The 14,922-nt window shown below is 31.1% G+C and overlaps 1 protein-coding gene and 1 long non-coding RNA gene across 3 annotated transcripts in view; one reads left to right on the forward strand and one right to left on the reverse strand.

Moving 5' to 3' along the window:
- Positions 1-9,507, forward strand: part of LOC122520770 (UNC93-like protein) — a 32,332-nt gene extending 22,825 nt beyond the window's left edge. The window contains exons 4-6 of the mRNA XM_043641021.1: positions 2,435-2,597; positions 7,585-7,852; positions 9,037-9,507. Of these exons, the coding sequence (XP_043496956.1) occupies positions 2,435-2,597; positions 7,585-7,852; positions 9,037-9,356 (751 nt within the window). The 3' untranslated portion in view covers positions 9,357-9,507. The remainder of the gene's footprint in view (positions 1-2,434; positions 2,598-7,584; positions 7,853-9,036) is intronic.
- Positions 9,508-10,771: 1,264 nt separating this feature from the next.
- LOC122520771 lies at positions 10,772-13,551 on the reverse strand. Of its 2 annotated transcripts, XR_006304617.1 has the most exons (3): positions 12,008-13,551; positions 10,925-11,911; positions 10,772-10,819 (listed from the first exon to the last, which is right to left on the reverse strand). It is a non-coding gene; the product is annotated as an uncharacterized LOC122520771 (long non-coding RNA). The 2 variants fall into 2 exon arrangements; XR_006304616.1 differs by having other exon boundaries at positions 10,925-13,551.
- Positions 13,552-14,922: the final 1,371 nt, after the last annotated feature.

Consider the following 14,922-nt stretch of genomic DNA (forward strand, 5'->3'; position numbering starts at 1 on the left):
GTTAAATCCCAACGTGTCGCGTCGGCTTTGCCGATATCTTTTTCACATCATCATGGTAGTTTCAAGGCTACGAGTCGTAACGGTTCGTTCAAGCCGAGTCTTTTCTGCTCGGATGGAGAACTTATGTTCCTTCAAAGATCCTACCATTCGTTATTAGACTATCATTACTTTTCTTTATCCAAGCAAAAACTCGTTGTATTCGTCATCCATGTGCCGGTGGTAATTACGACGGTGAATTAAGCGAACACATTTGTTATTTTTTTTTTTTTTTTTTTACGAATTTATTTTCCATTAAAGTATAATTTATATTATAGAATAAATGATAAACCCCGTGATTTATTTTATGAACAAAATTTAAATATTATTTAGTATAATCCACTGTCATAATTATAAACACGTATGCTCATTAGAATCATGATTGTGAATATAAAAGTGAACAAATTGTAATATAATTAATGAATAGTAAAATTATTGAAAAAAAAAAAGGATTGTATGACTCAATCCACCATTATAATTATTGGCATCTCTGTTCGCGTTCAGAAGAAACGTTTAACGTTATACCGTGATTTTGATTATAAAAACTAACTTGAGTAGGAAATATAAATAAAAAGGATATTCATCAACGAGAATGCATGTTTCTCGGATCATACTAAAGCAACAGAAATAAATAGCGATCGACAGCCTTTATCCTTGTGAAAGGAGATAAAACAACACTTGATGACCTTGCAAGGCTGAGTAGCCGATCGCGTATGTGATACCGTGAGAGAAGTAGTAACGGCAATAATTAACACCTTTCCATACCCCCATTTGCCTTTTTTCTTCAATTATTTACTTCTTATCCTGACTAAGTGTATCTTACGTATCGATGATATGTAAAAGTTTGTTAAAGGAAAAAAAGGAAAGAACAAAAAAAGGAAAAATAATACAATTTATAATTGAAGAAATTTCCCGTTATGCACAATCACACGATCGTGAACCGTAAAGTAGCAACAGCAACAGCAGAAACAGAAACAGCAACAGTTTTTCCGATTGGAAGGAAGTCGTTTGTTTCTCGAGCGATGCTGATCAATGAGTCAGTGTTTCGTTGAATTATGTATCTAGATTGCTTGGGAATGCATCTTAAGCTTGCAACGTCCATTAGCTGCTCTCTCCCTCTCCCTCTCTCTCTTTGGATCTTTTTCCATTACTATGCCCGATACCAAGTAATGTGTAATAGTAGTATAATAAAATATTTATTAATATGCATGGACAGATTAAAAAAAAAAAAACAACGTAATTACGCGAATAATTCGAATTAACCAGAAATTTATTCTCTTCATTTAACCCAAACACAGCTACGGATTTCTCGGAAAAGTAATCGAGAAAATGAACGTAGAAAAAAAAAAGAGGAACAAAAGATGCAAGCGAGTGTTTGATTAAAATAAAAGCATTACGTAATAATAAGAACGGTTAGATGATAGGAATGGATGCGAATCTCGTCGGGTTGTGCGTGCGTTTGTGTGTTTGTGTGGGGGTTTTTTTTGAAAAGCCTAGGCGAGAACCGAGACCTCGAGATACCGCATTCGTACAACAAGCTCTTGTCCACCTCGAAAGTATCCGTAGCTTCGGCTGGTCCAAGAAAGTCAAACGGCAGAACGTGTTCTCTGGAATGCCGTCTGGGTTGGAACATTTGCCAAGAGAGGAGAACGTACGCTGTGCTGTCGTTGGGAGAACGTGTTAAGCCGTTTAATAGCGCCAACCTGAGATTTATCTTGCAAATTCGCTGTCGTAGTCTCTCCTCGGGACCTGGAGAATCGTTGGATGAACTACTCCAAGTTACCAACACGTTCATACTCGAGTATATTGTAAGTTAGTTTTAGAAACTTTGTTTCTGGATTGTCATCATCGTCATCAGCATCTCCGACTGATCCCACCATAGTCGTTGGAATTGGTGTAACACTTTGGACCATGATAGGAATTCCTTATTGTATCGTATTCCTTTAAAGAATTTCAACGATCATAGTTTTGATCACCTGTTCTCATTTCTTTGACATATTTAATTCCCGTTTAATATATATATGCATAAATAACAACAACAATAACAACAGCAACAACAACAACGACAACAAAATTGGAAAATGGGAAAAGAAGTTTACAAAAAAATCTGTAAATAAATAATAGCGTCGTGTCCAACATCCGTTCTAAACATAGTCGTCATTAAAGTGCTTTTTAGTGGACTTAAACTACGTCATTAAATTTCTCACGAGACCTCGAACTGTCGTTAATCGTAAACTCCCAATCGAGATAGCGAGATTAGAGTCTTGTTTTCGTTTCTTTCTTTTTTTTTATTTCTTTACGTCTTTCAATCAAACCATACATACACAAATATATATACATATATATATACAAATACTATAATAAATGTCTCATGGTAAATTAAATTTTTTATGTGCAGATACGGGGAAAAGCAACGACGTGCCGATAGTCAGGAACTCAGTGGTATTCAATTACTTTCGGCGACTGCTTATCAATTAAAGAAACCTTATCAACAGTTACTTATACCCATAACAGTATGGATCGGCATGGAGCAGGCCTTCATCGGTGCCGATTTTACTCAGGTAATATTTGTTTGATTAGATAATAATTATACGTCAATAATATTGACTCGACTGGAAAGTTCCGGCCAATTTACAAAAATATATATATATATTCAATTTTTGTTATTAACATATAAAGAAATTTTCCAATAAATCGATAATAACTTTCCGAACAAATTAATGATATTAATATTGTCACATCCCGGAAATTACACGTGCCAATTTATAAAATGCATATCTTAGATTTCTATTTTCTAATATACAAACAACATTTTCACAAAATTGGCAAAACACTTTCCAGGCGGTTTAACAGACGTCTTTGTATACATTTAATTTGTTTTTTTTTTTTCTTTAATATACCGATCTCGAGAAAATTTATATAATATACTGAAAATAATCATCGGTAAGGACTTTCCGAGAAAACCGATACTTAAATTAGTTAGTTACAATCAATGTACGTTTGCTTTTCGCTAACGTCGTACAGACAAGTCCAACGAAGTTGCGAGTAACCTACTTCTGAAGAAACTCGAAGGCTGAGCTGTAATGGAAGCTTCTCGTCGGTCGTTGAGCCGTATGACCGGTCGGTTGGTCGGTCGTTTGGTCGGTTTGTCTCTCCTCCCCTCCCCCTCTTCCTCTCTTTCTCCCTCTCCTTCTCCTTCTCTCTCTCTTTCTTTTACTCTTTCCTGTTTTTGCTCTTTTTACACTCTTCTCACTGGCGCCAGAGATTATTTTTGCCGATCCGCTCGAACGATGTCGAAGAATCATCATTGGGCTATTTTATCCTTATTCTCAAGCATTTCTTCTTCTTCTTATTCTTATTCTTCTTCTTCTTCTTCCTTTCTTTCTTTTACTTTTCTTTATCCCCCTTCCCCCATTTCATTACCATAATCTTTCTCCGCTTTTAACCTCTCAATCGTTCATGGTATGTGTATATATGTGTTGGTTGCGAGTCAATACCACTGATACAAGTGTGAACTTTTATAAGAAATGATCATCTTTTTCTTGAAGAGTTATGGCATAGCAACCGTTGGCAAGGACGTTCGGAAAATACGACTCGGTCGACGTCCGACGATTCATATTTTTCGATTAATTGTTTAATTCGTTAATTTGTTTGAAAAATAATAAGAAATAATAATCATTGGAAACGATACTCTTTTTCTATAAGATTTGTTCATTCAATTTTTCCTTGAATACTCGTGACGAGTTAGTCTCGTGTTATATGATTGTATTACGCGAAAGTTTTCACCTCGTGTGAATTTCACCGACTAGAAATAAACCTTATTCGCTTATATAAAAAGCATCTCGAGATACTTGTTTAAACGATTTTAACTCGATTTGAAAATATTCGATTACCCGGAAAAGAAAAACCAGATTTCAATAAATACATCGCTTGAAATTTGTATTGAATAAAAATTGGCAGGGACTTTTTTTTGGATCAAACTTGGATTACGCGGAAAATTCGTGTCTTATCGATTTACAAATATATATATATAAAAAAATACATAAAAGTTTGATCTTTAAATTGTATCGAAAAATATCGGTACCAACATTCCAAGAAATCCTGTAATACGAAAGGAAATATAAATCGCTTTGTAAAGTTTTTCCAGTTTATATTTTTGTTCGAAAAAAGAATATCAATAAGAAGAAGAAGAAGAAGAAGAAGAAGAAAAAGAAACGAGTTGATTTATTTATAAGTAACGTAGATTTGACTTTAAAGGAAAACGAGAAACTCTCTGGTCGATACGTTGTTTAAAACTCGTTGCACGACGACGACAACGACGACGACGACGACGACGACTTCTTCGAGCTTCGAAGGCAAACTGGAAATGATAAAGAAAAAGAAAAGATAAAGGAGAAAAATAATCGTTGATTTTCTAGCCCTTCGAGGCTCTTCTTGACGTCATTGCACTTTCCATTCTAGTTTAAAACCAAAGATGTAGAAAATGTATCCGCGAAGCGAGCAAGGCGAAGGTCATCGGTCCTCGCGTTGGTGAGGATTCATCACGGCCAACCACTACTTTTTTCTAACTCCGTGTCATTTTCTTGCAAATCAACATTTTTTTCATCTCTTCAGATACTTACCAACGCGACTAATGTGAATATATATTTTATTCATCAACGCACAAGTTACAATATACATTTTATATATATATATAATTCATACTGATTTGTAAATACATATGTTCAATTTTTATTTTTAATGTAGGAATAACTTTTCATAAAATCGGCAAAAAATATTATTGGACAATCTTAATGATATAAGTATTAGTTTTTGTCGATTTATTTTATACATAGTTAAAAACATACGTGTATAATATTATATTAAAAATATTAATCAGTATAAATTATAATAAATAAAAATTGAGCATATATAATATAAATTCACAAGTATATATGTACCACCAATCATTTTATATTCCATATATTTCTATTATAAAATAAATCTTTTCAATTTTTCTAAATTAGTCCACTATTATAATTAAACTCATATTTATTATTATATTTACAACTGTATATAATTATTTCATTTATTAATTATTAATTCATAAACTAACCTCTAAATTGCAAAATAACAATTATTTTTAAATCATTCCTAATGAAAAATAAATTTTTCGCTTAGACATTAAATAATAAACGTCCTAATATTAAATATAATAATATTTTCACGAGATATCCACATTAAATTAAAATTCTCAATAAAATCATAATAATATTTGATTCTTCGTATGTGTGTGTGTGAATTCTAAGCTTTAATATAAAATTAAAAATACGATAGAACTTTTTTCTTCATCTTGTTCGAATGAAAAGGTACTCGGCCGCGTTAGTTGGCGCGAAAAGTGCAACGACTGGTGCTATCGAAGAAACGAACGAACTTTTACAAACGAACGAACCCGTCTTAAAACTGGTCCGACGAGAGAGGAGTGCATTCGCCGATGAGGCCAGGTAATTGGGCAATTAAATGGCGAAAGAGAAATAAAGAGAAAGAGAGAGAGAAAAAGAGAGAGAGAGAGAGGAGGACTCATCTCTTTTCCTCTTTTCCTCTCCTCTCTCTCTTCTCCTCTCATCACTCTTTCTCTCTATCAGACGTGTGCGCTTATGCACTGACTCCATTGAGTCAGCTGGCTCGATATAAATAGCTTTGCGATCTTATTCTCGCGATACCGCTTCCAAACCTGAAATGTTATGTACCTGTATCTCTTCTTCACCTGCAACATCAGCATGCACGCACACGTGCATCTCCATTTAACCAAGCTCGATCTCGTGAACGCTCCAGGCTATACAGGATGATTCAAATATTAACGTTCGTTCGTTCGTTCTCTTGAAAATACACCCACTGTATAAAAAAACGTACGTTTATTTTCTCATTTGTTCTTTTTTTCATTTTTTTTGAGGTTATGACGTTTGCTTTATTCTTCAACGATTATAAGTATTTGTATATTAATTTGTTTTGTTTTTGTTATTTTGTATTATTTTGATTTGAAATGAGGTAGTATGCGAGGAATCGTAAGGAATATTATCGAATAAACAAAGTTAGTATATTTCTTGAGAAAAGAGCAATATCGGTTGATCAGATATCGTCCTAAGTGCGAAGGCTCGTTCTTGAATACTCGATAATTCGAGTTCCTCGACCGAGGATGGAATTTAAATTTTATCGAAAGGATTTTCCCGATATATACGTCAAATAACAAGCTCAGCTCGTTAAACCTTACCCACCTATCGTGTTTATTTACTGCATACTCGCGTAATAATATCTACCCGTATATATTTATGTACAGGACACATATCTAAGTATAGATAATATCTATATATGTGTGTATTTATATACACATACTTATACACGTTTACATTCATTGATCTTAGAAATTATCCAGGAATTGTTAGTGGAATAAATGTGCACAAAATTGTAAATTAGTAATCCGTCCATGAAAATTCTTTGTGTAATAAACATCATAATGTAGCAATACTCGATATAACGTAAGACATATTCGAGACATCTTAGCATACTTTGATGAAATTCTTTAATTGGTATAGCAAGTTAAAAGAAACCGATTCCATTCGAATTATTCTTCGCTGTGGAAAGCTTTAATACGTCATTTCAATGTCATTTTTCTACCACTCGTAGAAGTATCGTCCTTTCCATTCCAACGAATCCAGGGTCATGTAAGTCTTTGATTTCAAAATACCGGTTCGTACATCGAGTATCTACGTCACGATTTGATCAGCGTCTCTGTCTTGTTTACAACTCTCTAACCATAAGAACACCCAATATCCAATTGATCGGAATGATCATTATCTTTTTCCTTTGTCAATTTATTTCTAAATAATAACGAGTGACACACACGGTGGAAATCTTTCTAATGCTTTTATTTTTCGAATAAATAATTGCGTTTTTTTTTTTCATTGTATTGCTAAAACTACGCGATGATAATCGAATAGTATTAAAATAATATAGCAAACACATATGCAATTGTTGTAACATTCAATTGTATTGCAACAAAATTACATGCAGATTTTTTTTTCCAAATTATTATTAATTAATAATTTAGATGCATCGTAGAAAAGAAAATAATAATCCCTGAAAAATTTAGACCAATTTATAAATAGACATGCGATATATACATTTTGATTTTTATAAAAATAATTTATACAATTAAATGATAGTATATATATAAATGAAATAAATTTATAATTATAAATTTGTTATTTAAAAATGAAGAAACAAATAAAGAAAATGTATAATCGCAAATGTATAAATATTTTTATAAAAGTAATGCAACAGAGTGCGTAATATTTTTTACAAATAAATTTTTAAATATATTTATTGTTTAATTTAATTTAATTAATTTTTTAATTAATTTATACCAATAAAAATTTAATTTGAAATAACAATCAGTGATTTTTTCAGTTAAAAAATTAAATGAAAGTAAATTTGTAAATTTTATTGATGATTAACAGTGGAATCATTAAAGAGAAATTAAAAATATGTATTTTTTTTTGTTACTTTCAGGCATACATCTCTTGCGCTCTGGGCGTTCACAAAGTGGGATACGTGATGATATGTTTTGGAGTGGTAAACGCAGGTTGTTCCTTGTTATTCGGTTCTCTCATGAAATTCGTAGGAAGACAGCCATTGATGGCAATTGGTGCCATCGTTCACGCCTGTCTAATAGTTGTGTTGCTTCTTTGGAAACCACACCCGGATAATCCCTACATTTTTTATTCGGTCTCCGGCCTTTGGGGAGTCGGTGATGCTGTCTGGCAAACGCAAGTCAACGGTTAGTATTATTATTTAATAATACTAGTTAATTATTATATTTAATAATTTAAATAAATTTAATAATTTATAATTTATATATTATATATATTATATTATATATTATATTATTATATTATATATTATATATATTTTATAATTTAATAATTTATAGTTAATAATATTAGTTAATAATTTATGATAAATAACGGATCGGAATACGAATCGTTAATAATTAATGATCCTTTCGAAATCTTGAATAATTTTCAAAATTCCCCATCGTAAAACTGAATTTTCCTTATTTCGTCCTGTATTCATTTTGATTTATTCTTTTTATTTTATCTAATCTACGATAAACGTAAGCGAGGAAAATAATTTGGAAATTTTTTTGCAAAGAGATGGGCACGCACGCGGACGAGGTTTTTAGTTTCTTACAAAATTATTTTTAGCGATGTTGTTTTTATTTTTTTTTATTTTTTTTTTCTTTCATTTCACGAATAGAGAGACAAATAAACGTTTTTGCTCATGAATATCCAGAAATTTTGAGTCATTATGAATATGAAAAAAAGATTGCTATGAAAAAACAGCTCCGGGTCCGACACACGTCACTTTTTTTACCCGAATCGGACAGTTAAAGACGAAGGTGATTGGATCGAAACTCGTGTATAACGCGTCAAGTTTTTGTAAGATATGTCATTACGTCATACAGGTATAATAGCTTAGGATAACGGTTCTAATGAATTACATTAGTTTTACAATTAGAATAATCTATCAAAAGAATTCCAATGCGTTTTATTTTCTTTTTCTTTTTCCTATTCCTACAATCATTTTTATTGATAAAAATCTCACATAAATTGTATTGTAAAATTTGCATTGAACACAATACTCAACAAATTGAGAACTGGTTTGTCAAAAAAAAAAAAAGAAAATCTCCTAAATTGGCCAATAAGTATGTGAAATTTTGTCCAATAATTCATAAATAAATGGTACAAACTGCACACACTTATTAATTATTAATTATTAATATTACTATCAACAGTCACAAAATCAATAGTTAACTTCTCGTAAATCGATAAAAAGATACGCTTTGCCAAAATTCAAAATTTGTATAGATTAAGTTCCCGAGATTTTAGATAGTAATAAAAAAAGAAAAAGTAAGAAAAAAAGGAAAGAAAACAAGCCCATAAATAATAATTTGTATCACAGGTCTGTACGGTACACTCTTCAGGCGCAACAAGGAGGCCGCCTTTTCGAATTACAGGCTGTGGGAGAGCGCAGGATTCGTGATCGCATACGCTTATAGTACGCATTTATGCGCCCGCATGAAGCTTTACGTATTATTGACCGTTTTGATGATCGGAACAATGGGATACATAATCGTCGAACTTCTGCACAGGCGTAAGCAAAGAAGGTTGAAGGCTATTGCTGAGGATCCAAAAGCTGCGCAAGCAGAAGCCAATCAACCGGAAGAAACAGACGACGAGAAGGACGATCTAGATGACGACATAATCATCACGCATCTTTGAACAATCGACAAATCGATTCGCTGAGCTTCGATGACGCGAAGGAAAGGAGAAAAAAAGGTGGGGAGGGAGTGGGGGGGAGAGGGCGGCAGGTTTTTTAGCCTTTTATCGCGTTCTCAACGGGGCTGAGGACACAATAGATTATTTCGAACAATTTAGTGGACGATCTCGAGTGATTTCGAGTAAACCACTTTTCTCCTATTTTCCTTCTTTCCTTTCTTCCTATTCTCCTTCTTCTTTTTTCTTTCTTCGTTTTAAATTAAATTTAATCTTCCTTCTTCTTCTTCTTCTTCTTCTTCTTTTTCTTTTTCTTCTTATCTCAATTTCAAATACCAATCCTTTCTCCTCATCTTTCCGAGAAACGAAGTGAAAAGGTATACGCATGGGGGAAAAAAAAAAATAAAAAAGAAAAGAGAAACGTAAATCATTAGACACGAAAGATGGTCTTTCGCGATGAAACGGAAGCACCAATCTTCGCGAGCTACACTTGGTTGATTGCATTTAAATAGAGTTCGGGGTAGGAACGTTGCCGTCCAATTATCCTTCCCATTGGGATCACTTTGTTGCCTGTTAATCGATAAGGTTAAAAAGATGCACTCTATTTTTTCAACAAATCTAAACTAAATCTAGTAATCGAATTTTCTTTAAAATAAATTCATTTCTTCGGTGGTAGATGAATGAAAGAAATCCAAGAAAATCGATCGCGACTAAAGAAATTAAAAAAAAATCAAATAATCTTTCTCCGAATTTGTAATCATTCGAAAATATAATAAAATGACGCGTTTATCGCGTCATTTGGAAAAAAAAATATTATAAAATTAATTAATTAATTAATTGTAAAGAGGAAAGAAAAATAACTTTTGTAAATATACGCGTGTCTGTTATAAATTTGTTTTTGGTATGATTATGATAACGAACTTAAGTCAAAAAATTGAAATGATTAATTTTACGATTTATTCGATATTAAAATGAATGAGAGTATTTACACAAAATAAATCGTAAAATAAATCATTCGCATATTTTCTTGACTAATATAAGTAGACTATCATAATTACTGGTCACATTTAGATACCATTGGCAAGATAAAAATGGTCTTGCGCGAAGATGAGTAGTATTTTGTAGATAGATAGGAACGTTCGTTCTGCCAGTTTTTCATGAGAAAAAAAAAAAAAAGAAAAGAAAAAAAAAAAGAAAAAATAGAAAAAAGAAGGAAAATCCCGTAGAGGAAACTTGCGGCAATCCTGTATTATGGCGACGATAATTCCCTACATAGACTACTACCGTCGTACCTATTTATAGGTATCGCTAACTACTTATCTGTCCGATGTGCGGAGAACCGACGCCGGTCCGGTCCAGTCCGGTCCGGTCAACATACGCCGGTCTCCAAACGAATATCTTCTTCATCCTTCTCTTTCTTCTTCTTCTTTGCTCCTCTTTCCAAACGGCTGATGGATACTCAGCCTCGTCTAAACCCGTTCCATCCAAGTATAGTCAAAGAAAGAAAGAAAGCAAGAAAAAGATAAAGAGAAAAAGAAAGAAAGAGAGAGAGAGAAAATATGCAATTTTCTTACCGACGATCGTCAAGAGTTTAAATTCCGCGAGTCTCTTCCAACTAAAGGGGAGACTCCTCTTCTCTTCGGTGCATCCTTCTAAAGGGATATCTTAGGTCTTTTTTTTAAACGTCTGGCGCGAGACAAGGATTATTTTTAGAGTCCGGTTGTGTACACCGACGACTGCACAGGAGGAGTCACGCTATCGTTCGTTCCTTCATTCCTTCCTTCGCTCCTTCTTTCCTTCTTTCCTTCTTTCCTTCGTTCGTTCGTTATTCAACGATGGAAGGCAATCGTTTATCTTCATCCGTATCCGATCGCCATAATTTCTCTCGTCTCGGAGGTCAGGAACCTTTCTGGGTATATTCCAAGGTAGGAAAACGTTCTCAAAGTACAACCTCATCCCATTCATCTCGTTAGCATCCTATCGTCATTCTTAGGAGCGTTCTTTCTCTTCCTCCATTTTGTCATAAAACAAATCAATCTCCAATGTTTTCGTTCGAAACAATTCTTTCATACGAATTTCAATACTTCTGTGGCTGAAGTTTTACTCGAATCTCTCTCCCGTATATTTGAATATTAGATTTATTCTTATTTCCCAATTACATATCTTTGACATCATTACTTGTATATTGTTTGCCATTACACGCGACTTGCGAGATCAACATTTTTTCGAGGAAAAAAAATATCAATTAATCAGAGTGTCGAGATCGACCTTGTGTTTCCTCGGAAAAAAAAAGAAATCGAACGTAGTGTTTCTACGAACAATTTCTTCATAACCTTTCCAAATTCCTCTCATGCTTCTTAGCGAAAGATTAAGAAATAATAATATTACAATCAATTATTTTCTTCTTCTTGAGAGATAATGAATTACTATTTCGAAAGATAAACTGAAGGAAAGGGAGAATTATTGTTATATCTTGGACAATATCAATTAAATTCCAATATTTTTCACGTTTTTCTCATCTTTGAGCTTAGAAATGAAAGATGGCTGCTACCACTGATAATCTACCAAGAAAAATTATCCATGTTACTTTTGTTCTTTCCTTCTATCTTGCTCCATCTCTATTCTTTATCTTCTTTTTTAATTCTTTTGATACTTACATTAGTCGTTTAAGAAACTGGACCACAAAAACCGTAGTTGTTAGGAAACTGAAGTTTGCTCGATATATAAGAAAATAAAGAAGCCTGTAGATAAATATAATAATATTATATTAAGGATAATAATTGTAATAGGGTTCCAATGACAAATATACGACGAAGTTAATACGACAGCGGATAAAAATAAGCCTTTGTATACTTGCCGACGATTACTGATCAAATTCGCGATCACGTACATCGTATTAAAAATGGTGTAGCACGTTTATTAAACTGGACAAAATGGAAGCTAGATCTGCTATTGAAAGAAAGTCTCGTTTCATTGTGTTTGATATTTTTAACAGTTTTTATCATATTTTTTGTAAGTTTCAAACAAGAGAAGAGTGTATGAACCAATGATGAATTTTATTCATTGACGAATGCTATATATATATTTATATATATATAATATATTTAATATATATTATAGTTACAATTAGTTATGGGAGTATTCGTACCCACCCCCAGAGACGAATCATTAATTTTGAGAGTCCTGGACTAACATTGTTTGGAGATCTATCTAATTAACCAAAGTTTGGATTAGTTGTGGCGACTGATTCGCCGTTCTATTGTCAATTTGATATAAATTAAATTTACTTGTAATGTAAAGTTACAAGTATTCTTCCATTGAAAATTTCCATAAATGTTACTTACTTTCGGAGGCCCAAAATTGATATCAATTTCAAAATCGAATAATCTTAAAATATGTTTTTATGTATAAAAATGTTGATATATTGTATTACAAACAAATAATAATCGTTTTAAATTGACAGTAGGTGTACGAATACTTCAGTGATTTGTTGTACATCGATTTTAAATATTTTATGGATTAGTGAATAAATAAAAAATATTTAAAAACTTGAACGAGATGATGTATAATTTATACATCGAACGTTCAAAATACATTACAATTACATGAGTAATTTGTTCGACGAGCTGCTATCACGTAGTTATGAAAAAATATAAAAATTGATTAAATAACGATGACATCCGCGACGTGATGACATTGTATAAATCAATGTGTTATTAATAAATGCCTACAAACAAGATACTTTTGGATTTGATGTAATTGATATCTTATCAATTATTATAAATGTATACATACATATATTTTTAATATCAGTATGGATAAAACGATTTGAAAAGTTCTTTATCAATCATATTGATCGAATCTTAAACGTTCTATTTTAGCATTCTTTTATTAAACTTTGTTGCGTTATTTATAATCGTGAAAAGCGTCATAATTTTGCTTATAATTTGTCAAAGTTACGAGGCTTTCGCGATACGATTTAAACCTGATTAATTACCTTATCCTTATAATTAGGACAAGATACGGGATTAAATACCATTAATCAAATATTTCAATTAATAATAATTGTTTGCTTTAACGCAAGATCTTGGTTCGCTTATTATTAACGCGACCAATTTTTTGTACAGAGAATCTAAATATATATATATATATACATACACACATATATACATATACACATATACACGCAGACACGTGCGCGTGACTACTACTACTATTATTATTAATTACTATTACTATTATTATTATTATTATTATTAATATTATTATTATTATTATTATTATTATTATTATTTTTATTATTATTATTATTATTAGTATTAATATTAAACGTATTATGAATATTTTTCTTTATCACTGACAATGATTATAGTTTTAAAATTTGAACGGCGTGCTGTTTGATTGTCATCGTAAATATTATTAACACGTTATTTCATATTATATTATATATATTATGTTATTATTTTTTTTTTATTATTAATAGTAATATTATTATTATTATTATTTTGTCATTGTCATCCTCATGTTTCATCATTATCGTTATCGTCCTTGTTACGATTCATCATCACTTATTCATGAAATACCATAGCAATAATGATTAAAATCAATATAGATTATCGAAATCATATATTTTATTATGAGATTTCAATTTTTCCTTTCAAATATACATTGAATGAAATTGTAGAAAAAAAATAAAATTTACATTAAAATTATAATCTTCCTAGTTTTTTATTTCGATCGATTCAATCCAAGTTTGCATATGAAATTGTGCGTACTTTGAAAAATAGTTTTATGATATCCTATTTTTCATACAATAACATAAAATTTATTTACTTTAAATGCAATAATAAAATTTTAACTTCTTATTCTTTAATTTAAAAATAAAATTAACATTCAATTTTCTTAATATAATTGTAACGAATTTAAAAGAGATGAAAAAGCAATAATCTGCTCGAAAAAAATTGGAAAAGAAATTTTGTGCGAATCTAATGGCAATTTTGTTACAAATGCAATAATTTTTTTTTAATCAATAACAATGATTGTAAATAAACTTTAATTTCTAGTTAAAATAGTAATAATTTTTGTAAATTTATTAATGTAAAGAATGACGTATTAAGCTATATTAACAATAAGTATAATACTGCTCTAGTATCTAAACTATCGTTTAGCAAACCATGATACAAATACTGTAATTAACCCTATATCTGCACTATTTATCTATAATTTTTATACGCTGGATACGTTATGTCTTTTTGGAGAGACATAATCTAAATCTAATTATTTGTTCACTGAATATTACTTGTTCATATAAAGAGACTATATAAAAAATATATTTATTGTGCATCGAACAAATAATATATTTTCAACCTCTTGCACTATAACAACGTGTGAGGAGTTATTATGATATAAATTTATATTTTTATATCATTAAATATATTTTTTTAATATTATTATATATATATATATATATATTTATATATATATTATATATATATAATTTTTATTTATATATATATAATTTATATATATATATATATATAACTAATATGAAAAAAAAAGAGATGGAACGCAC

Source organism: Polistes fuscatus, unplaced genomic scaffold, assembly GCF_010416935.1.
Source record: "Polistes fuscatus isolate 324 unplaced genomic scaffold, CU_Pfus_HIC Scaffold4, whole genome shotgun sequence".
NCBI lineage: Eukaryota > Metazoa > Arthropoda > Insecta > Hymenoptera > Vespidae > Polistes > Polistes fuscatus.